The 24,893-nt window shown below is 47.6% G+C and overlaps 1 protein-coding gene across 4 annotated transcripts; it reads left to right on the forward strand.

The window, feature by feature from the left end:
* The first annotated feature begins 5,283 nt into the window (after positions 1–5,283).
* LOC129710691 (uncharacterized) lies at positions 5,284–23,806 on the forward strand. 4 transcript variants are annotated; one of them, XM_055657857.1, is made up of 4 exons: positions 5,284–5,740; positions 16,981–17,089; positions 17,188–17,512; positions 21,914–23,806. In XM_055657857.1, the coding sequence occupies exons 1-4, from the start codon at positions 5,529–5,531 to the stop codon at positions 22,045–22,047; spliced, it is 780 nt and encodes a 259-aa protein (XP_055513832.1). In that variant the 5' UTR covers positions 5,284–5,528; the 3' UTR covers positions 22,048–23,806. The 4 variants fall into 4 exon arrangements, with proteins under 4 accessions (XP_055513832.1, XP_055513833.1, XP_055513835.1 ...); XM_055657858.1 differs by lacking the exon at positions 5,284–5,740 and adding an exon at positions 6,033–6,190; XM_055657860.1 differs by lacking the exon at positions 5,284–5,740 and adding an exon at positions 14,352–14,572.
* The last annotated feature ends 1,087 nt before the right edge of the window (positions 23,807–24,893 follow it).

Genomic DNA, 24,893 nt, shown 5'->3' on the forward strand with positions numbered 1-24,893 from the left:
GGGGTACAAGTTTGGTCGCCCAATTATAGGAAGGATGTCAACAAAATAGAGAGAGTACAGAGGAGATTTACTAGAATGTTGCCTGGGTTTCAACAACTAAGTTACTGAGAAAGGTTGAATAAGTTAGGTTTTTATTCTCTGGAGCACAGAAGGTTAAGGGGAGACTTGAGAAATGTCTTTAAAATGATGAGAGGGATAGACAGAGTTGATGTGGACAAACTTTTCCCTTTGAGAATAGGGAAGATTCAAACAAGAGGACATGACTTCAGAATTAAGGGACAGAAGTTTAGGGGTAACATGAGGGGGAACTTCTTTACTCAGAGAGTGGTAGCGGTGTGGAATGAGCTTCCAGTGGAAGTGGTGGAGGCAGGTTCGTTGGTATCATTTAAGAATAAATTGGATAGGCATATGGATGAGAAGGGAATGGAGGATTATGGTATGAGTGCAGGCAGGTGGGACTAAGGGAAAATAATTGTTCGGCACGGACTTGTTGGGCCGAGATGGCGTGTTTCCATGCTGTAATTGTTATATGGTTATATGCTCTCCACCATACACCTGTAGAAGTTTGATGGAATATTTGTTGACATATCAAATCTCTTCAATATTCTAAGGAACTGAAGATGTTGGTGAGCTTTCTTTGTGCGAATAGAGCAGGGGACTGAGCACACAGCTTGGAGATGCACCTGTGTTGACGGTTATCGAGTAGGAAGTGTTTTCAATTCATACTAATTGTGGTCTGCTGATGAGGAAGTGGAGGATCCAATTACATAAGGACAAGCAGAGATCTAGTTATCTGTATTTGTTCCATTTGGAAGCGCTGGTGGTGTTGAACTCGTAACTGTAATCATCAGTTCATAAGTGACTGGAGCAGAATTGGGCCATTTGGCCAATCACGTCTACTGTGCCATTCATTCATGGCAGACCTACCTTTCCCTCTTAACCCCATTCTCCTGCCTTCTCCCCATAACCACTGACACATGTACTACTGTTCATGGTACTAACACCTATGATGAAGTGCTTTGAGAGGTTGAAGACATCCACAAAAACTCCAATCAGCTGGTCCACGCAGATTTTAAGGACACTTTCCAAGGGTTCACTCTTACGAAGGACCTTCTGACGTTGACCTTGGTGACTAATTGCAATGTCATTGACTATGGGAACCCAAGAAGGTAATTGAAGGGAGAACAAGTGTTCTGGGTTTCACTTTGTAGGAAGTAATGGTGTGCAAGTCCTGTCACAGCTGACAAATGTCTGCCTGATCTTCCAGTTTAGACTGAATGTACCTCTTTGCTTTTCTGCTGGCTGAATCAAGATGGTACTTTGAGTTCCCATATGACCCTGCAACACCAGACTTGAATGCTCAACATCTGGATCTCAAATTATGGACCTCCAGGGTCATTCAAGGCTTTTGGTTAAGGAACACAATTCTCACATTTCCTAATGAAGTCAGCAACAACTGTAGCAAATTGGAATCTGATAACAAAGTAGCCTCTTACCATTAACAGTTATACTGACGAGGATATTTTGGAAATTATAAGAACATTGGGCATGTTTGTAGTAGGCTTAAACTAAAATCTTGCATAGGAGAGAAGCATGATGGGGAAAATAGGCCAACCTACGAAGGTAACTTAATGATAGCTGATCATGATAGCTTAATGAATTAGGCTGAAAATCTCATAACCGACACAAGACCATCCTGGGATGACAGGACTGTCATATACTGAGAGAGTAGAGTGGCTGGGCTCGTATACTCTGGAATTTAGAAGGATGAGAGGGCATCTTATTGAAACATATAAGATTATTAAGGGTTTGGACACGCTCTAGAGGCAGGAAACATGTTCCCGATGTTGGGGGAGTCCAGAACCAGGGGCCACAGTTTAAGAATAAGGGGTAAGCCATTTAGTATGGAGATGTGGAAACAGTCCTCAAGATTCAAGAGCCATTTATTGTCACATGCACCAATTGGTACAGTGAAATTTGGGTTGCTATACAGCCATACGAATAAAAAAGAACACAACGCACGATAGACTTTAACATAAACATCCCCATACAGCGGAATCAAAGTTTCCCACTGTGAGGGAAAGCACCAAATTTCAGTTATCCTCCTCTTTGTTGTTCACCCGTGGTCGGGGCCTCCCGAACCCTCCGCTACGGGCGGCCCGCTGTTCAGGTCCTCTCGCTGGGATGATGGAACTCCGACGTTGGAACGGAAGAACAGTCTCAGCGGCTTGGACGTCCGAATCGACCACTTCTTACTGGAGACCGTGGCTCCCGAAGTCCACAGATTCACACTGGCGGCCCTTGCAAAGGGATCCCAGGACTCCGCGATGTTGAAATCAGCGCCGTCTGCGGCTGGAAGCACCGCAAACCACAACTCCACAATGTTGAATCAGCAGGCCCAACACTCCGGAGCTTCAAACGGCTATCCCAGGTATGGCATCGCCCGCTCCGCAGAGCAGAAAGTTCAGGAAGGGATAGGAGAGTAAGACCAAGTGAAATAGTAATCGATGTGATGGCTGAGGGGAGTAATGGATTAAAAGTATATATGAATGCACAAAGTATAAGAAATAATTTGGATGAGCTTGAGGCTCAGGTAAAAATTGGCAATTATGATGTTGTAGGAATTAGAGACATGGCTGCAAGAGGACCAGTGCTGGGAACTGAATATTCAAGGGTACACATCCTATCAAATTGGCAGACAGGTGGGCAGAGGGGTGGGATAACTCTGTTGGTGAATGAAATTCAGTCCCTTGCGAGGGGTGACATAGAATCAATAGACAATAGGTGCAGGAGTAGGCCATTCAATGTGATCATGGCTGATCATCCCCAATCAGTACCCCGTTCCTGCCTTCTCTCCATACGCCCTGACTCTGCTATCTTTAAGAGCCCTATCTAGCTCTCTCTTGAAAGTATCCAGAGAACTCCATCGCCCTCTGAGGCAGAGAATTCCACACTCACAACTCTGTGTGAAAAAGTGTTTCCTCGTCTCCGTTCTAAATTGCTTACCCCTTATTCTTAATCAGGAGATGTGGAGCCAGCATGGATAGAACTGAGAAATTGTAAGGGTAAAAAGACCCTTATGTGAGTTATCTACAGGCCCCCAAACAGTAGCCTGGATAGGGTGCAAGTTGAATCAGAGTTAAAATTGGCATGTTGTAAAGGTAATGCCATGATTGTTATGGGAGATTTCAACATGCAGGTAGACTGGGATAATCAGGTTGGTGTTGGACCCCAAGAAAGGGAGTTTGTGGAGTGCCTCTGGATTCTTAGAGCAGCTTGTACTGGAGCCAACCTGGGAGAAGGCAATTCTGGATTTAGTGTTGTATAATGAACCAGATTTGATATGGGAACTCAAGGTAAAGGAGCCATTAGGAGGTGGTGACCATAATATGATGTTTTAATCTACAATTTGAGAGGGAGAAGGGAAAATTGGAAGTCGGTATTGCAATTAAACAAAGGGGACTATGGAACCATGAAGGAGGAGCTGGCCAAAGTTGACTGGAAAGATACCCTAGCAGGGTTGACAGTGGAACAACAATGGCAGGTATTTTTGGGAATAATACAGTAGGTGCAGGATCAGTTCATTCCATAGAGGAAGAAAGATTCCAAGGGGAGTAAAGGGCGACTGTGGCTGACAAAGAAAGTCAAGGACAGTACAAAAATAAAAGAGAAGTATAACAAACTTATTTCCACATACCTCAACTCCATCCTATTCCCCCTGGCTAAATCCCTCCCTATCTATGTTCAAGCCACCTCGCAGTCTCTTCGTCTACTCCAGGACTTCTGTTCCTCTAGGCCTCCATTCCGTCATCTTTTCCATGGATGTCCAGTCACTCCACACCTCCATCCCCCACAAGGAGGGTCTTAAAGCCCTCCGTTTCTTCCTCGACCGCAGAACCAACCAATCCCCATCTACTGATACTTTCCTCCACCTAGCGGAGCTGGTCCTTACCCTTAATGACGACTCCCATTTCCTTCAAATACAAGGTGTAGCTAAGGGCACGTGAATGAGCACTAGCTATGCCCACCTCTTTGTAGGGTCCTTGTTTGAGGCGTACCGGGGTCCTATCCCCGAACTCTACCTCCGCTATGACATCACAATGGGATCGTAGCCCTGCTTGCAACATTGTTGCTATCCAAGTACACTGAGTCCTGCTAGCTCTAGCAGGTGCAAATGCATTTTTCTAAAAGTCACAGTATACTGAATTTTTTTTTAACGTTTAAAATGAGGGGGGGTGAATAGGGAGGTTGCACGGCAGTCAAGGTCTTGATCCGTGACCCGTACTGTTGCCACACAACGCCAACTGGAGTACACGCGGCGAATTGCAGGTAAGCACTTACATTGGCTTCCAGTGTAGCGGGCCCGTCTACTGTCCCAGCATCCGGACTCCACGTTGACTGCTTCCACACTCGTGGACCCCAGGCGGAGGGGGGAGGAGGAGATTGGGGTGCCGGTGCAGCGCAGTCAGTGACTCTGGGTGGGCAGAGGGACCAGACTGTCCTCAACTCTGCTGCAGCTGGCGGAGACATTGCTGGGTTTTCGTCTCCGTGTGTCCGCTGCTCGGAGCAGCGGCCCCGCTCCATTCGGCCCAGTACGTGGGCGCTGCCAACCCACAGACCGTGATAGTGCGGCCCATGGGGAGACGGGGCGGAGGGCGGCTGTGGCTGGACAGCGCTGACCCGGGGGGGAGGGGAGAGGAGGGAGGTGATGGGGCCTGTCCTGAGGGATGCGCTCCTTCGGTAGCTTACACCTTGGTGCTCGGGTTCAGAGCAAAGATACTAGAGCATTTGGTTCAGAGCGTTCTGTCACCCAAAAAAATAACCCCACAATATTGCAATCAAATTGACGACAATGAATGCGGCTATTAGTCGCGCGTTGTAAAAGACGTCACACCATGAGATAACACAAGTTTAAACCTGATACCTTCCCGCTTTCAATGACAGCACCCACAATTGTTTACAGCGCAAAAATTGACCATTTTGGCGTTTAACAGGTAAGAACGTACGCGTTTCGTGTGTTAACAGTCTGTGTCGCGGCCGCCATGTCCTTCACGTGGATTGAACTGCTCCATGCGGCACGCACTTTGACCTGATTACCATAGTGCAACCCCCCTATAAGGTGAAATGAGCAGCCCCTGCGCAGTTGCTATGCGTGAGTGGTCACATATTGCATTGGGGAAACTGGTGAGTGGTGGAATATTGCCTTGGTGAATGGGTTGCGTTGGAGGACCAGGCCTTCCGTGGGGGGCTATGGTTGAGTGGACGAATATGCTCCACATAGACAGCATCCAAGGTCAAGAGCTGGGTCACTGGCGCTTATGAAAAAACATTAGGTGCTGTAATGAAATAAAAACAGAACGAGTAGTTACTTGGGAAAGGGGAAATGAGTGAACGCTTCTGGTCCGGATCAAATTTTCAGGACAGAGAAATAGAGAAAACATGGAGACACAAAAGACTGGATGCTGGAATCTTCAGTAAAAACATAATGTTAGAGGAACTCAGCGACTCGGGCTGCATCAGTGGAGAGAATGGACAGACCACGTTTCAGGTCGGGACCCTTGGGTCTTGAAGGAGGCTTCCCATTTGCTACTCCTTTACCGGTGAAGTCTGATGCAAAACGTAACTTCTGCAAATGGCAAAGGTGCATTACGAGTCCGCCCATGGGAAGCCTGTTTCCTCCATCGTTTCTCGGCCACCGCAAACTTATTTACTTCGGTGACCGCCACTTTCAGAACTCCAGGTTATTAATCCAATATCAGAATCAATGCAAATATTGCAATTGGGAGCCAATTGAATGAACCCACTATTGTGCAATTCTGCAACGAAGGATTTAAAAAAAAGATGCCCGTTTTGTTTCAAGTGGAAGGGTTTCAAATGCAACAGCGTGCTCCTGTCAATTCTTTCTTTGCAATTGTGACATCGATCTGCCCATAGTGGTAATCATTTTAGTCCGTTGGAAAAAAATTAAATCCTCATTTCGTTTTTCCCCAATAGCGGCGGAGTTAGCAGGCAGGCAGTCGCCGCGCCGACGTGCACCAGAAGTGACGAGAGACGGTGGGTGGGCTGGTGATATTGTTCAGCCTAGGAGCTGGGAAATGTCGGCAGTGCTGTTGTTGCATCACCTGAGGAAGAAGCGGTGGCAGCAGCAGGAGGAGGAAGGGGAGGAGGAGGACAAGGAGCCGCCCCACAGGTAGCGTCCCACGCCTTGCGGGGCTTTGATCGGACTCTTGCTTGGCGCCCGGTGGAAGCTCTCCCATCCTTCCCTCCCCTCGCCTGCCCACGGCTGCGGTTTCCTCGCCACGGGAGAGATCCTTGCTCCGGCGTGGCCTGCTCTATCTGAGTACCTTCCCTGGGGGAGAGCTAGCTGTGTTGTGCCACCCCGAAGTTTTAGTGAATGCCAGTGGCAGTGGTGGGCCAGACCTGAATCAGGAGCCCCAACCCCCACCCCGAGACTTGAGGAGAGGTGCCCAACTGAAGGGGTGCCGCACTGCCGCTGGGTCTCCACCAGTAGCCGGTTGTAAAAGTTGCTCTAGCACATGTTTGAAGCGGAACTGGGAAGTCCAGGACTACACTTTCCATGCGGTTTTATGACTCCCAACAGGAAAAACAGAATGTTTTACTAGAACCCTTCCTTTTTAGTGCATTGTGGCTCAAAATGCCTTTGCAATGTGAAGTTGTGACGTCCATTTTTACAAGCTTTTTACACCCTCCTACTTTCTAAATGTTTATTTTGGCTGCAAATTCACCTGACCCCCTCACCCCAATTTCTGTAAATTTGACCCCATGTTTATAGATGTAAGTGGGAAACCTCAGTCTGATGAAAGGTCTCGACCCGAAACGTCCACAATTCCTTTTCTCCAGAGATGCTGCCTGACCCGCTGAGTTACTCCAGCATTATGTGTTATCTTAAGTGGGATGGTTCACAGCTTGGCTGTACTGCATAGTGATATTACCATTTAATTTCCCCCTGAGTGGTGAACTGCTGAAGTATAGTTGAGACTGAGAAGGCAGCCTTTGAACCAAGGTGACCATTTCACTCTGGTGCGATGACAGGTTTCTTCTGTCAAAGTGGGAAGTTGTAATTTTTTTGTCTCAGAATGTAATTATTATGATTTCCCAAAAGTGTTGCTGCTAGAAATGTAAAGATTCGAAACAAATGAAAATAGAGTCATAGAGTACAGTGTGGAAACGGGTCCTTCTGCCCAACTTGCCCACACCGACCAACATGTCCCACCTGCCTGCATTTGGTCCATATCCCTCCAAACGTGTTCTATCCATGTACCTGTGTTTCTTAAACTTTGGGATATTCCCAGTCTCACCTACCTCTTCTGGCAGCTTGTTCCATACACTCACCACCCTTTGTGAGAAAAAGTTGCCCCTCAGATTCCTATTAAATCTTTGCCCCTTCACCTTAAACCTATATCCTCTGGTCCACGATTCACCCTTGGGAGTGAAAAGTTAATGAAAAGTTAATTTCTGTTTCTCGCTTCCCTTTTGTTGTAAAGTTTATTTCTGGCCTTGTTGAAGTTTTCTTGGTGGCTTAAAGAAGGGCAAGTCCTGTTTTGTCTTTCCGTCGCTATCGGTGTCGCTGTATTTGGGAGCTTGCTGGGTGCAGATTATATTATTTAGCATTCTACTGTTTGCTGGCGATTAAATATCTGAGACTTCCTGGAGTTAGAATGGTATGAGAGTCTAAGCAGTATTTTTGTAATTATTTGTGGTTTATGATCTGGGCATCACAAACGAGCCTTTAGTGCCCTTCCCCTTACTCCGTTTTGAGAAAGTGATGGTGAACTGTCTTCATGGATCACTGCAATCCTTCTGGCAAAGGTGCTGCTATAGCGCACTTTGGTGGGGAGTTCCTGGATTGCGATCTGGAGACTATTTAATTCTAAGATGGTACATGAGGTGCGGAACCTGCACGATGTGTTTGGCATGGGTTTGGGAGACAACGTTGCAGTCGAGCAATTGCAGTGCACATTTGCAGCGGGTACACGTTGCAGTCAGTGTGCAATGGTAGTGGAGGGAGTGAATATTTAGGGTAATGGATGGAGAGCAAGGATTGATGGGGATACTAGTTAAAAAAAGGGCCTGCAGCCTTGAACGACAGGGTAGGCATGAGAGGCCAAGTGGCCTACTCTTACACCAATTTTCTTGTGTGTAGGAAACTGATGCAAGAAGCAAGACATAAATACCCCATTAAACTGCATCTTTAGCTGGTCCATCAGAACCTGCTAACTCTCTTGGATCTTCCCGTCTAGGAGGCAGGCAGACAATTTTATAATTTGGTTGACAATTTATTCGCTTTGTCCATCTTCCATCTTCTAATGCATTTCGTTGTCTCTGTACTGTACACTGACAATGACAATTAAAATTGAATCTGAATCTGAATCTGAATCTTCCGATCGCCTTCTGTCTCTAGCAGGATCTCTGCAGTCCAGCAGAAACATCTCGTCCCTTGTGTTCAATGTCAGCCCTGTTACTGGTGACAGAGACATTGCTTGCCTGGACTCTGGGAATAGTGGACCACATTGGCCAACCACCTCACCGGGGAGGTGGCCACTTGCTGGACGAATGCACCAGGCAAAAACACCAGAAGAAACTGTGTCCCAACTGGACGTGTGATTGGCAAATTTACTTGACATAGAGAAACCTGCCCCATTCGACTGCTAGTGAGAATAGAGACAGGGAACCTTTGGCTACTGGGTCATAATTCAACATTGGTGCTTCTGGTTCTTGTTATGGTCCCCAGTATATGTAGAGTCATAGAGTTATACAGCCCTCTAGCCCAGTTTGTTAATGGCCAAAGTAAAAGTCCCAGCCTCTCCTTATAATTTGAACTTTCCAATAACATCCTCACCCTTTCCATTTTAATGATAATATTCCCATAGCAGGGCGACTAGAAATGTGCACAATATTCTCAGCAATTTGTACAAGTGCAATATGATGAACCAACTTCTGTACTCAATGCACTGACCAATGAAGGGAAGCCAGCCAAATTTTCTTCACTCTGTCTACCCGTGTCACCAGTTTCAGGGAACTATGAACTACTGTAAGTCTCCCTAAGTTCCACAGCACTCTTCAGGAGCCTACCATTAAGTTTGTAAGTCCTGTCCTGGTTTATCTTACCAAAATATATAAACTCACACTTGTTAGAGTTAAATTACACCTGCCCTTCCTTCCGCGCACTTTCCCAGTTCATCTAGTTTCTGTTGTAATCTTAAATAAACTTCTTAAATTGTCCATGGTCCCTCCAATTTTAGTGTCAGCCACAAAGATGCTAATTATTGAATATAAGTGTCGAGAATAAGCATAAGCTGGAGTAACTCAGCGGGACAGGCAGCATCTCTGGAAAGAAGGAATGGTTGGCATTTCGGTTTAAACCTGCACCTGTAGTTCCTTCCTACACATAAGTGTCAAGTGGTCATGTTGCAGTTTTATAACGCGTTGGTCAGTCCGCAATTAGAGTATTGTGTACAGTTCTGGTTGCCCCATTATAGTCAGGGTGTGGAGGCATTGAGAAGGTGCAGAAGAGGTTTACCAGAATACTGCCTGGATTAGAGAGCATTAGCTATAAGGATAGGTTGGACAAACTTGGATTATATTCAGTGGCGTGTACAGACAATACCCCATCACCTCTGCTCTGCATCAGAAGAGGTGGATATCCCTCTCTGCCTTTCTCAAACAGAGCCTGACTGAGATTCCTTCAACCTGATCGAACATGTTTTCACTCTGGAGCCTAAAGGGGAACTTGGTACTAGTTGCTGTGGGAGTTGTCTGGGACCAAGCAATGCCTACAACTTTGTGGGAGATGTGGAATGTTCTTTCTTGAGACTAGACCTGCTTGATTCTCTTCCCTATTCTGCCTCTCGCATTGACTCGTCAGTGCTGCTTTCTGCTCGTGTCCGAATCCATTCAGTTTCACTTGCTTCGCTGCCAGTTCAGCCTTACCCGTTCTGTGGTTTACCTGATTATTCCCCTTCTCTTTCCAACCTGCATTTCATGGAACAGGCTAGTAACCAACATTTATTTTCAGCCTGCAACAACCCTGACAACTGCAACCTCACATCCAGTGTAATGGATGAGATTTCCTCTCTCAACTCTTCTGCTTTTACCACTGCCTCAGTGGTATCTTTCTTTTTTTCCTTTCAGCCGTGTGGTGCCAAGCCTGGTATCTACATTAGTAAAGAAGGTGTGACCATGGTGCAAATGCTGGCAAATGGGACCAGACTAAAAATTTGGTCAACATGGACAAGTTAGGCTGAAGGGCCTGTTTCCATATTCTATGGCTCTTTGGCTGCCCCACAGAGGCACATGCCAGCTTCTTTTCTTACCTCTGTGGTAAAATTCCCCTTATCCTTGCTTTCAGTTTCAGCAGCCTCAACATTGAATGATTCATTCTCCGGCATCTCTAAATCTCTCGTGTGATGCTGATCGGCATGGTGGGGCTGTGGTAGAGTTGCAGCCTTACGGCGCCAGAGACCTGGGTTTAATCCTGACCAAGGGTGCTGTCTGTAAGGAGTTTGTACGTTCTCTCTGTGACCGTGTGGTTTTCCTCTGGGGAAACTCCAGTTTCCTCCCCCACTCCAAAGACGTACAGGTGTGTAGGCTATATGGCTTGGTATAAATGTAAATTGTACCTTGTGTGTGTAGGATAGCGTTAGTGTGTGGGGATCGCTGGTCGGCGCAGACTCGGTGGGCCAATGGGCCTGTTTCCGCAGTGTATCTCTAAACTAAACTAAACTGAACTGTATATTTAGCTTTGTTATAGCTATAGCAATCTGATTCCAGATAACTGTTTTTCACTGACCAGGTCTGCTGCACGTTCTGGATTTGGGTATGGTGATGCTCTTTTAGACTTCCCCAGTTGAATTCCAGCCAGTTCAGTTTCACTTTCTGTGCTGGTGGTGTTTGGTTCAGCTAATCCTTTTTGTAGATTTTGCTTTTATTTTTAAAGTTGCATCCTGATATCCATTCCTGTTCTTCATTCGCACAATTAGAGAATCCCATCCCAACATATGCAAGTTATCTAATATGAATAGTCACCCGTGCACACGCACTGTTCCCATGTCCCAGGAGTCCAAAGACTGTGCCTGTAAGCTGACCCTGGTCAAGTTTAAATTTACGTTGTGCCGGCCTGAGCCATTTTGCTATTGAACCATCGTTGGTCGGGCACGAACTCTCGCGTGAACTGGGCGTGATCTGGGCCGATCAATCACGCGGTCAGGAGAACGGGCCGTTAGGCGGTTGGAATTCAAAGGCGGCAATTGGAATTCAAAGGATCGGCAGTTGGAGTGGAACCTGGGTGTGCTCTCGAGCGACGGCACAGTAGTAGTAAAATATTATCGATGCCCGTGTGAGTGATGGGGCTGTATCGGTTAATTATTTAACAGAGTGTTTACACAACGCGTGGACCTCTACAGTGGTGACCCCGACGATCCAAAACGGCCTATTTTGGATTTTATCATGTTTGCAGCTGACAACCCAGACCAGCAAAATGCAATTACGATCAAACTGCCCGCTTTCTGGATATCACAACCCCACATGTGGTTTGAACAGGCTGAAGCTCAGTTCCACATCACTGCCGATGCCACCAAATTCTAGTAAGTGGTCAGTGCGCTGAACCAGGACACCGCCAGGCGCCTAATCGATTACCTTCACCAGCCACCAGCCGACGCCAATTACGAGGGCCTCAAAACGCTCCTCTTGCGCACTTTTGGTCTCAGCCGCCACGACAGGGCAGCCAGGATCCTGCACATGGATGGCCCAGGTGACCGCAAGCTGTCCGTGCTTATGGATGAAATGCTCGCCTTGATGGACAGACACAAGACCTGCGTTCGAACAAGTGTTCCTCGAGCGGATGCCTGATGATATTCGCCTGCTCCTAGTGGACCACAATTTCACCGACCCCCGACGGCTGGTTGCCCGTGCGGACGTGCTGTGGAAGGCCAATCAGCATGGTGGAGCCACCATCAGTTGGGTGGTGGTGGTGCCTCGGCGGGTCAAGCGGCCTGTTCCAGCATCCACCGGAAGGCACGGCAGTGAGGCCGGCCATGAGCAACGCCGGCAAAGGTACGTGGTGCTACTACCACCAAAGGTGGGGTTCTGAGCTGACCACCCTGCACGCATCCAGGGAAACGCCTCGGCCGGCCGCCAGTAGTGGCTACTACGACCAGCCAGAAGCATCGCCTTCTCTACACCTGGGACTGTCATTCGGGGTGCAATTTTCTTGTGGACACGGGAACAGATGTCAGTGTTTTGTGTCCATCGGGGGCCGACACTCATTCTAGAAAGAGGGGATCTCCTCTGGCCGCCGCCAACGGCAGCATAATCAAGACGTATGGGGTCCTCAGGAAGGTTCACCTTCCTGTCACTTCAAGTAGTGCCGACATTTCCTAATCTCTGCTGGGCGCCGATTTCTTCTGGGCGTAGTTGACGTGAAGGGACAACGCTCGTCAATTCTGAGACGTTCGAGTCGATCGCCTTGCGCCACGCTGAATTGATTGCGCCACATCTCGGCTTGGTGACCTCCGACAACAAGTCCGCCCAGATCTTGGCCGATTTCCCCAACATCATAACCCCCCAGCTCACAATGGCCAGCCTTAAGCATGGGGTAAAGCACCATATCCCCACCATCGGACCGCCACTCCATGCACGCGCATGCAGGCTGCCCCCTGACAAGGTCCAACTGGCCAAGGACGAGTTCCGCAGACGAGTTCAGACAGCCCTTTGAGTTCCCACCGATGCCTTTCGGCCTCAAGAACGCTGCCTAGGCTTTCCAACTCAAGCCTGTTGTTGGAGGATATGCGATTTGGGCCGCTGACACCACGGTTTGGCTCACCCTTCCATCCTGGCAACAACGGCACTGATGGCAGCCATGTTCATGTGGCACGGGTTGCGCTAACTGGTTGGCAACTGGGCTAGGGTGTGCATTCCCTGTCAAACCACAAAGATTCAGCGACACATCAAGGCGCCGCTGCAGAATTTCGCCCTGCCACACCGGCGTTTCTACCACATCCACGTCGCCATCATTGGACCGCTGCCCCCATCCAGAGGTGTCATCCACCTCTTCACTATCGTGGACCGATTCACGAGATGGCCGGAAGCCATCCCGCTCTCGGATACCTCCACTGCGACGTGTTCACGTGCCCTCACTGACCACTGGATCGCCCACTTTGGTGTGCCGGTGGATATCTTTTCCGACAGAGGTGCATAGTTCACCTCCGAGTTGTGGTCAGCAGTGGTCCGGCTGTTTGGCGCTCAGCTGAACCACACTACGGCCTACCACCCGCAAGCAAACGGCCTAGTGAAGCGTTTTCACTGACACCTGAAGGCATCCCTAAAAGCACGGCTCGCGTGCTCGGGCATAATGGACGAGTTGCCGTGGGTCCTGCTGGGCATATATGCAGTGCCTCGGAAGAAGACCTGGCAATTTCCTCGGCCAAGCTGGCGTACGGCGCCCCCGCTTACGGTCCCGGGGACTTCATCCAAGCGGTACGTGGAAATCAGGAACCACCCACGACCATTCTGATGCGCCTTCGGGAGAAGGTAGGCACTCTCGCCAGTTCCAACGTCCCGCCACCTTCCAGGACTGCCAGTACGTCTTTCTTCATTGCGATTCGCACCGTACGCTACTGCAAAGGCCTTACGAGGGTCCTTTCCAGGTACTGCAACACGGCACCACGACTTTTGTCATTAACATGGACAGCAGGCACGAGACTCTCTCCGTAGACAGTCTTAATCCGGCGCACTTGAACATTGACAAACCAGGGCAGGTAGCACAACCCCACCGTAGAGGGCATCCACCGTCACGACCGCACCCGCCCTCAACTCTGCCAGCTGCGACCCCAAACACACGAGATCCATACACGAGATCGGGCCGCCTCACTTGTGAACCTAACCGCTTCCATTACATTGGTTCGGGGGGGGGGGGGGGGGGGGGGCATGTGGCGGCCCGAGCCATTTTGGTATCGAACCATCGTTGGTCGGGCTCGAACTCTCGCGTGGACCAGGCGTGGTCTGGGCCGACCAATCACGTGGTCAGGGGGGCGGGCCCGTTAGGCGGTTGGAATTCAAAGGCGGCAGTTGGAATTCGAAGGATCGGCAGTTGGAGTGGAACTCGGGTGTGCTCACGAGCGATGGCACAATAGTAGTAAAATATTAACAATGTGCGCATGAGTGACGGGGCTGCATCTGTTAATTATAAAAACAGAGTGTTTACGCAACGTGTGGACCACTACAACATCAACCAATTTTGCTTGTGGTCAGCATTCCTTGTGGAGACCCTCAGTCATTCAATGGGGCTTCATGGGCAAGTTGGACTCTAATTTTATTGGTCAACAGCTGAAAGGGGTCAAGGAAAGAGCGTTCACGTCGCGGCCCTGTTTCCACAAATCTTTCCACCACCACGTACAAGACACGCAAGACGCATTGTATGCAGATGCTGAGAAGTGTGTTCAGCTCTGGCTGAACAATTTCTAATCTTGTGATGTGGTCTCGATAAGAAGAAGAACAGCTGAAAAGCAAAATGCTGCAAATGTTGGCAGTATGAAATAAAGTGAGAAAATTCTAGGTATACTCAGCAGGCTAGACAGCATCTTATGGAGAGGGGAAAAAGATATAATGTTTTAGCTTAACCCTTGCCATGAAGCACAATTTGTTTTTCTGATGCTGAGTGCTTTCAGCACCAATTATTTGTCAGCTGCTTTTGTGATCAACTTGCTGGTTTCTTCACAGAAAAAAAGGAATTGCAGATGCTGGTTCGCAAAAAAAAAACGACGCACTGTGCTGGAGTAACGCAGCGGGTCAGGCAGCATCTCTGAAGGACATGGATAGGTGAAGTTTCGGCCCTTCGACTGAAAAAGGGTCCCGACATGAAACATCATCTATTCACGTTCTCCACAGATACTGTTTCACCTGTTGAGTGACCAACACTTTGTGTCATTTGCTGGTTTTCTTGCATTGTGTGGGCTGTGGAGGGGGCAAACAGAGTTGGGACGGAGGCGGATACATGGGCCAGTTGGGGAGCAGTGGCTGTGTATTGGGATGGGTGGTGTCAAACCGGTGGAGGAGGGTAGGGAATCGTGTCCTTGGCAGTAGCGTTGGGCGGCAGTAGCGTTGGGCGGCAGTACAGAGACAACGAAATGCATTAATGTTCCCCTTAAATTGAGATATGGGGGTGGTGATTGACGGGCTGGGGATCCCTCAGGTTGGATGACTAACAAGGCATTCCTTGGCAACACCAGGGCGGCGAGATTTATACCAACACACGGCTCTGCTTTGAGGCTTGGATCCCGTCTTTCATCGGGTGCAAAGATGCTCCCTGTGCTATGGTCCGAAGGGGGCCTGAACATCTGACATGTTCCCCTTAAATATAACCCCAGAGCCCAACCTCAGATCATGAGGGAGAGATGGGGGGCCTATGATTATTAATGGCTGTCCAGATTTCTGGCACTTCAGCCCCGTTTGGAGTCCAAGCTGACCATCGATCACCCATAGGTAGACAGGAATGCTGGAGAAACTCAGCGGGTGAGGCAGGAATAGGTGACGTTTTGGGTCGAGACCCTTCTTCAGTTTGATGTGGGGGTGAGGGGAAGAAGAAAGGAAGAGGCGGAGACAGTAGGCTCTGGGAGAACTGGGGAGGGGAAAGAGGGAGAAAGCAAGGATTACCTGAAATTGGAGGTCAAGGTTCATGCCGCTTGGGTGTAAACTACCCAAACGGAAATATGAGGTGCTGCTCCTCCAATTTGCGATGGGACTCACTCTGGCCATGGAAGAGGCTCAGGACAGAAAGGTCGGATTCGGAATGGGAAGGGGAGTTGAGCCACCGGGAGATCAGGTTGGTTAATGCGAACTGTGCAGAGGTGTTGGGCGAAGCGATCGCCAAGCCTGCACTTGGTCTCATCGATGTAGAGCAGTTGACACCTAGAGCAGTGGATACAATAGATGAGGTTGGAGGGGGTGCAGGTTAATCTCTGGAAAGACTGCTTGGGTCCTTGGATGGAGTCGAGGGGGGAGGTAAAGCGACAAGTGTAGCATTTCCTGTGGTTGCAAGGGAAAGTACCAGGGGAGAGGGTGGTTTGGTGGGAAGGGATGAATTGACCAAGGAATTAAGGAGGGAGCGGTCTCTGCAGAAAGCTGAAAGGGGAGGAGATAGGAAGATGTGGCCAGTGGTGGGATTCCGTTGGAGGTGGCGAAAATGTCGGGGGATTATTTGTTGTATGTGACGGCTGGTAGGGTGGAAGGTGAGGACAAGGGGGACTCTGCCCTTGTTACGAGTGGGGGGATGGGGAGTGAGAGTGGAGCTACGGGATATTGAGGAGACCCTGGTCAGAGCCTCATCTATAGTTGAAGAGGGGAACCCCCGTTCCCTAAAGAATGAGGACCTCTCCGATACCCTGGTTTGGAACACCTCATACTGGGTGCAGATGCGGTGTAGATGGAGGAATTGGGAGTAGGGGGATAGAGTCCTTACAGGAAGCAGGGTGGGAAGAAGTGTCAGTAGTTTATTACCTGCGATTGAGATAGTGATGTCCAGAAACGGTAGGGAGATGTCGGAAATGGTCCAGGTGAATATGAGTGCTGGATTGAAGTAAGTGGCGAAATGGATGAAGTCAGTCCCAACCTGGACTATCGATCACCCATACACTAGTTCTATCCTACACACTAGGGGCAATTTACAGAAGCCAATTAACCTACAAACCTACATGTTTTTGGAATGTGGGAGGAAACCGGAGCACCCAAAAAAGCCCCACGTGGACAGAGGGAGAACGTACAAACTCCGTACAGACAGCACCCGAGGTCAGGATCGAACCCGGGTCTCTGGCACTGTAAGGCCGCCCTAATGTAACACATTGAAAATTTTGGATGGATAAATTGTTAATGTTAATCAGTTGTTCTCAACTAATATTGTACTTGCACGTTCTTTGTCAGTTCAGTTGACTCATCTTTATAAAATTACTTTAATTATTCTTCCCCCAGGCACAAGCTGAAAATGGACACGGCGGTCAGCCAGCCCACCGAATGTCCAGGTCCGTCCAGCAAGCGGATCAGAACACAGGATACTTCTACAGAAGGCCGTAAAAGAACAGTACTGCCATCCCTACCAGTTGTCTCTCAAAATGCACTGTCCTTTTTTTTCTCCCCCCCTTCGTGACAGAATAGTTAACCCTGTCTCTGCTGTTGCAGGTCATACACCAGCTGTTTGACGCCAGCACCTCGGTCATGTACACCATCCACGAGACCACAGACGAAGAGAGCTTTAAGAACGCCAACGGGACGTCCAGCTTGATCAGCTCGAGCGACGGCTGCACCCTGACCGCAAATGTCCCCTCTACGAACAACTGCCCACCATCTTCAAAGATCAGGCGATCGACAAGCACGGGCAGCATGATCAACCGCACACCTGTCGGACTGAGCAATCAGTTGTGTAGAGTGAACAGATTCTGTGGAGTGAATCAACTGCACAACAAGAAAATTCAAACCACAATCAAACCCAAAGTCAGAACAGTTGGTAAGTTATGTCAGGCTGAGCAATGGGTCCCCTCTGCAATTGCTATTTTAAAATTCGGGGCACATTGAAATCAACCCTAGTTTTTGTTTAATTCCCAGTTGTGATCTTGTTAATATGACACTGGAGTGGAGGGAGTTCTTTCCTTCCTCCCTGTGGAGGAATGGGAATGACCAAAGTTGTATCTGTGTAGAAAGGAACTGCAGCTGCTGGTTTAACCAAAGATAGACACAAACAGCTGGAGTAACTCCAGTCAAGTCGGGTTTATTCGTCACATACACATACGAGATGTGCCGTGAAATGAAGAGTGGCAAAGCTTGTGGATTTGTGCAAAAAAACTACAAAACAGAATGGAACAGAATCACATATTCACATATTACATATTTGTGGGAGGAAACCAGGAAAAAACAGCAATTTTAAAAAGACATCACACAACAGTAAATTGGTATAGTAAATTAGTCCCTGGTGAGATAGGAGTTTACAGTCCTAATGGCCTCTGGAAAGAAACTCCTTCTCATCCTCTCATCCATGTTTTCACAGCATGGCAACGGAGGCGTTTGCCTGACCGTAGCAGCTGGAACAGTCCATTGCTGGGGTGGAAGGTGTCTCCCATGAACTTGTTGGCTCTGGAGTTGCACCTTCTGATGTATAGTTCCTGCAGGGGGCGGCGAGTGTAGTTCTCATAGTGCGTTTGGCCGAATGCACTACACTCTGCAGAGCCTTCTTGTCCTGGGCAGAGCAGTTCCCAAACCAAATCGTGATGTTTCCGGGCAAGATGCTTTCCACAGCCGCTGAGTAGAAGCGCTGGAGGATCTTCAGAGACACTCTGGATTTCCTCAATTGCCTGAGTGGTAAAGGCGCTACCTTGCCTTACTCACCAGTGCTGCAGTGTGTGATGTCCATGTCAGATCCTCTGAGATGTGGACTCCCAGGTATTTAAAGCAGCTCACCCTATCCACAGTATCCCCATTTATCTCCAATGGTGTGTACGTCCTCGGGTGATGTGCCCTCCTAAAGTCCACGATCAGCTCCTTCGTTTTTTTCATATTCAAGAGGAGGCTGTTGTCCTGACACCAGAGTGCCAGATCAGCCACCTCCTCCTGGTAGGCCTTCTCATCGTCATCAGAGATCAGGCTCAGCAGGACAGGCAACATCTCTGGAGAGAAGGAATGGGTGACGTTACGTGTCGAGACGATCCGGCTAAAGGGATGCATGGTTGGGAATGTAGATGTATCTGTACACCTCTTACTGACTGAGACCTAGTGTCCTGACTCCACCTGGGGCAAGGTTTACCTGTAAAACATCATGTTCCTGGTTGGAATTTCCATTCTTCATAAGTTAGAGCAGGATTAGGCCATTCTGCCCATCAAGTATACGAAGGTTATAAGTAATAGGAGCAGAATTAGGCCATTCAGCCCATCAAGTCTATTCCGCCAGTCAGTCATGGCTGATCTATCTCTCCCTCCTAACCCCATCCTCCTGCCTTCTCTCCATAAACCTTGACACCGTACTAATCAAGAATCTATCCATCTTTACTTTACAATTATCCACCGCCTTGTGTGGCAAATAATTCCACAGATTTACCACCCTCTAAATAAATTCCTTCCCATCTCCTTCCTAAAGGAAACACCCTTTAATTCTGAGGCTATGACCTCTATTCCTAGACTCTCCCACTAGTGGAAACATCCTCTCCACATTCACTCTATAGTGCGTTCGGCACTATAGTGCGTTCGGCACAAGCCTTTTACTATTCGGTACATTTCAATGAAGTTCCCTCTCATTCTTCTGAACTCCAGCCATCAAATGCTCATCATATGTTAATCCACTCATTCCTGGGATCATTCTTGTAAACCCCCTCTGGACCCTCTCCAGGGCCAGCACATCCTTCCTACGATATAGTGCCAAAATTGCTCACAGTACTCCAAATGTGGCCAGACCAACACCTGGTAGAGCCTCAGCATTACATCCCTGTTTTTGTATTCTAGCCCTCTTGAAATAAATGCTAGCACTGTGCCTTATTCTACCATTCAATCATGGCTGATCTTTCTATCCCCATAACCCCTGACACCTGTACTAATCAAGAATCTGTCAATCTCCACCTTAAAAATATCCATTGACTTGGCCTCCACATTCTTCTGTGGCAATGTATTCCACAGATTCACCACCCTCTGCTAAAGAAATTCCTCCTCATCTCCTTTCTTAAAGAAATCCCTCCTCATCTCCTTTCTTTAAAAAAAATTCTCCTTGTCTCCTCTCTTCAATGTGGCCCAAATTTTACTAATTTCAGACTTCACTTTAACAACCCATTGAGTTACATTTAAGGAGAACATCAAAGTTTGCATTATTTTCACACAAAATCATGCTTGAATGCTGTTAATGGTACACCTCAAAGCTGTCCTTGATGTTATAGCAGGTTTATTTTTTAAATATTTTGTAAGTTTGATGGGAAATCCTGGTTCCCAAATGAAAGGACATGCCGGCTGTTTGGCCAGCAGTCGTAGTGAGTGATCAGATTAGTGTAGTTTAGTTTAGAGATATATTGTGCGGAAACAGGCCCATCAGCCCACTGGGTACACACTGTCCAGCGATTCCCCGCACACTAAAGCTATCCAACACACAAGGGAGATTTTTTTTTTTACAATTATACCAAATGCAATTAACTTACAAACATGTACGTCTTTTGAGTGTGGAACAAAACCAGAGACCCTGAAGAAAACCCATGCAGGTCACTGGGAGAACGTACAAACTCCGTACAGGCAGCACCAGTAGTCAGGATTGAACCCGGGTCTCTGGCGCTGTGGGGCAGCAGCTCTACCGTGCGCAACCATGCCGCTGTGTATTCTTTTAGTGCACTTGTGTGGAGCATATAGATTCCATGGAGTGTTAAAGATCGTTTGCTTCTATCTGAGACCGAGCAAGAACCCGGTTTAATGCCTGTTCCAGCACTCCCTCTAACATTGGGCGTGTTTGTTGGGACATTTTCGTTGTGAAGTGGGGTGACCCTATCATGATGTGGGTGTAAGTGCCACCACTGAGCTAAGGTTGGCACTTGAGAGTGAGCTGCCTCTCATGTCTGTTCTGCCATTCATCCGGATTGGGGTGATCTTCTACCAGAGCTCCCATTTTCCTGCACAGCTCCCACATCCTTTGATTTACCCTAATATCCAGCAATAAATTTCTCTCTGTCTTAAATGACTGAGTCTTCATGTTCCACCAGGGTAGAGAATTCCAGCAACTTTCCACCAACTGAATGGAAAAATTAATCCTTATTTTCAGTCCTACATGGCCTACCCCTTATCTTGACGCTGAACCCTGGTCTAGAGTTCCTTAGCTAGGCAAACGTCATCCCTGACTCCAGCCTGGGCAGCATAGTGGAGCAGCGGTAGAGTTGCTGCCTTACAGCGAGCGCTTGCAGTGCCAGAGACCCGGGTGCCGTCTGTACGGAGTAGTTTGTAAGTTCTTCCCGTGACCGCTTGGGTTTTTTCCGAGATCTTTGGTTTCCTCCCACACTCCAAAGATGTACAGGCTTGTAGGTTAATTGGCTTGGTATTAGTGTAAATTGTCCCTAGCGCATGTAGGACAGTGTTAATGTGCTGGGATCGCTGGACGGTGCGGACTTGGGGGGCCGAAGGGCCTATTTCCGCGCATTATCTCTAAAAACTCAACTGTTAAACTTTTTTAAGATTGTTATGTTCAATGCGATCTCCTCTCCTTGGAACAGCTAAAATATATATTCCCAGACCACTCAATGCACAGCAAACCCAGTCTCTCTGGAGACAGTCTAGAGAATCTTTCCAGTACTGCTTCCCTATGGCATACAAGTGGCAATTGCTATAGGCAAGGAGACCAGATCTATACGCCAGGTGCGATCTCAACATGTCCAAATATACAGGCCCTCCCTGAGCTACGAGTGTCAGATTTATGGACACCCAGTATCTATGAACAAGCATTTGGGAGTGGATGGGAATGGTTTTGCTGGATGCTGCGGGGCTGCAGGCATCTTCTGCTTGGTGGGAAAGAGGCAGTTCCACTTGACTTCTCCCCCCACCGCTCTGCAGAGCCACAACGATGGAGAGCTTGGTGGAGCTGAGGAGAGCTGGGAGGAATGAGGAGACTTGCTCATTCACTCACAGAGTCAATGAGTCCGGTTGACGGGACCTGACTGCTCTCCTGTCACGGCTGTTACTGTGAACATCTCCCAAACACTTCCTGTTCATGTCCGACCCAGGAACAGTTCTCACGAACAGAACCCTGTGATAACCTGGGGACCTCCTGTAATAGGGTTCATATCAAAATACTTCCACTCTGTTACAACACTTGTGGGCAAGTTGAGCCGACGGGACCTGTTTTCATGCAGTATGACTCTATGACTTTAAGCTGCAGTGATATCCTTTTTGCTTCCAGGTATTCAAGTGGCATTTGGAGAGAAGAAGCTGCTTGCTTCTCAAGAGACTCAAACCGATTGGACACTGCAGCCAACACTCCCTCTGCAGGATTACTCGCACTCTGTGAAAACCGAAATCGTTGATGCTGTTTAAGCTTTGTTTTCGTCACAAACTTGTTAATGAACAGATACTTTTCCCAGAGTTCCCAATACTTTGTACGTTTTGCTCTTTTGTCTAACGGGCAAAAGAACTCCAATAACTGTGTGAACTTCTGGTTTACCTTGCATACAGCTGGCCGAAGGTGCAGCTTGCTTTGGGGTTGTGTCTCCCCAAAGCTGGTTGGCGTCACTGCAACGGCAATTGTGCAGGTTAGTTAGTTGCAGGTCTGAAACGCGCGAAGCATTTGGACAGGTCTGAATGTCTTCATCTTGACTAAAACAAAAATTTACAGTTTTCCTCTGGGAAATGTTTTTGTTTGTTAGCTACAGGGGGAATAAAAGGTGTTTTGTGCAGTACTGTGTACTGCCAGTGGATGTTGTCAATGTTCTAATTTACAATAAAAGCAGAAAATTCAGTAAACAAAGCATTGTGGAAAGAGAAACAGTTAATGTTTCAGGTGCTGATCCTCTCTGTCAAACCTGGCTCGCAAAGCTCCTAAAATGATCAGTCGCAGGTTTGGCAGCTTAACCTCGCCATGTTTGCACTGTGGTGATTGAGGTGGGCTTGTCTCAGCCTCTGTGGGTTTACACCAAAAGACACAGAGTGCTGGAGTAACTCAGCGGGTCAGGCAGCCTCTCTGAGAACATGGATAGGTGCTGCTTTGGGTTACCCTTCTTCAGACTGATTATAGGGGAGTGGGAAGAAAACTGGAGGAGTGGAGAGACGGGACAAAGCGTGACGGGTAATAGGAGGATACAGGCGAGGGGGGTTTGATAGATAGTTGGTACAAAAGAACAACTTTCTCTTGCTGCTTGTAACGGACTGTGTTTTCATGTGCAGCTCCCTCTTGCTGTCTCTGAAGGGAATGCAAGGAAACATTCTATGGAGGTAATTCAATCTTTGTTCAGATGTTACTCCGACCAAAGCAAGTACAATAATCGTGTTTCAGCTGAATTTGCTCCAAGTTTTAAATAAACACAACAAATGAGCCTCTGTTGTCTCCCAATGTAGGAATTCTGAAGATTATCTACCCTCTGTAGAAATTTCTCCTTGTTTTGGTCCCAAATGGCCTATCCCTTGTTTGGAAACTGACTCCTGGACCTGGACGTCCCTCCCCCTATCCAGCCTGTTGAGCCCTTTAAGATTATTTTGTTTCAATTCTAAAGAAATATAGTCCCGGGTTACTCCTTCTCTACTCGCAGAACAAACTAACCACTCTTGGAAGCAGTCAAGTGAATCTTTGGTGTCTTTGCTAAATGGAATGTAGATTCTTTCTTGGGCAGTGAGGTCAAAACTACATGCAATATGGCTGGTATGGGCTCAACAGGAAGTTCCCTCTCTCTGAAGAGTATTGTGAAGAGACACATACTCTCTCAAAGGCCAGGCTGACATCTTATTTGCAGGCTGTCATATTACGGATGTGCTTGTTATTACATATCTCATTTTTCTCATTGGGTTTGTTTCTTAATTCCTACCTTAATTTGTGCCAACTATGGAACTTCTTTTAAATGAATTCTGTTGGGTTTATATGTGAAATGCTGGTTTCTTTAAACTATAGATGCAAATGAGACCAGGGCATTATTTTCTTTTGAACTTTTTGGTGAAGATCAATGTATTGATACATGGCTGACTATATGTGCGGGTCTGATTTTGCATGATTTTTGACTAAATATTTTTAACTTGTGCAATCAATATAAATGTTTTTTTGTATTCAATTCCTTAACTAGAAGTATAAAGTTCAACTAACTAACAACAGTATTATCTGTTGCTATTTAACACTCAATGACTGAAGTCAATTTTATTGAGATATGGAAGTATTCTGACGTACAACAGAGAAGGCTATTTGGCCCATCAAATCAATATCAGCTCTCTGAGTATTCCATCAATTTTCCCTGTTGCTTATTCACCCCACATTTCAACAGCCTTTCAATCAATCTACACACGGGACAGTTTACAGCTGTCGTTTAACCTGCGTTTGGGATGTGGGAAGAAGCCATAGGTCTTGGGGGAATCACACAAAGTCATAAAGCATGGAAACAGGCCCTTCGGCCCAACCAGTCCACACCGACCAGCATGCCCCATCTACAGTACACTTTCACCTGCTTGTGTTTAGTCCATATCTGTCTAAACCTATCTGATCCATGTACCTGTTCAAACATCTTTCAAGCGTTGTGATAGCACCTGCCTCAACTACCTCCTCTGGCAGCTTGTTCCATACACCCACCCCCCCCCTTTCTGTAAATAAAAAAGTTGCTCCTCTGATTCCTATTAAATCTTTCCCTCTTCACCTTAAACCTATGTCCTTTTGGCTCTTGATTTCCCCTACTCCGGGGAAAAACCCTATCTAATATGTACATGATCTTGTACACCCCTTATATGATCACCCCTCATCCTCCTGCGTACCAAGGAATAAAGTCCTAGCACACTTAACCTCTCCCCTTAGCTCAGGTTCTCCGAGTCCACATCCTTGCAGATGACAGTCCAACATACCCAGATCATAAAAGTGTTCATCGCTGGTCAATTACATCCATTGTATAAAGAGGCCAACTTGTAAACACAAGATCCACAAATACTTAATAAATGAATGAAAAGTCAATCAATCTGTAAGTGCTGGTTGAGGCTCAACATGTTCAGGATTCAGAACAAACCTGGTGATCCCTAGAGTGTTGCTGTGGAGGTTTATTCACTGGTGAGAGCAGTGCTAATGACCGGCAATGACTCATTCAATCATTCAGGTATCCATTCGCAAGGCTGATTCTCTGCTCTACTGGGAAGCATAACAGAGAAACACAAAATTGTTTCCAAGGCTTGTATTCAAATGTGTTGGCACCGCGTAATCT

Source organism: Leucoraja erinacea, chromosome 28 (assembly GCF_028641065.1).
Source record: "Leucoraja erinacea ecotype New England chromosome 28, Leri_hhj_1, whole genome shotgun sequence".
Taxonomy (NCBI): domain Eukaryota; kingdom Metazoa; phylum Chordata; class Chondrichthyes; order Rajiformes; family Rajidae; genus Leucoraja; species Leucoraja erinaceus.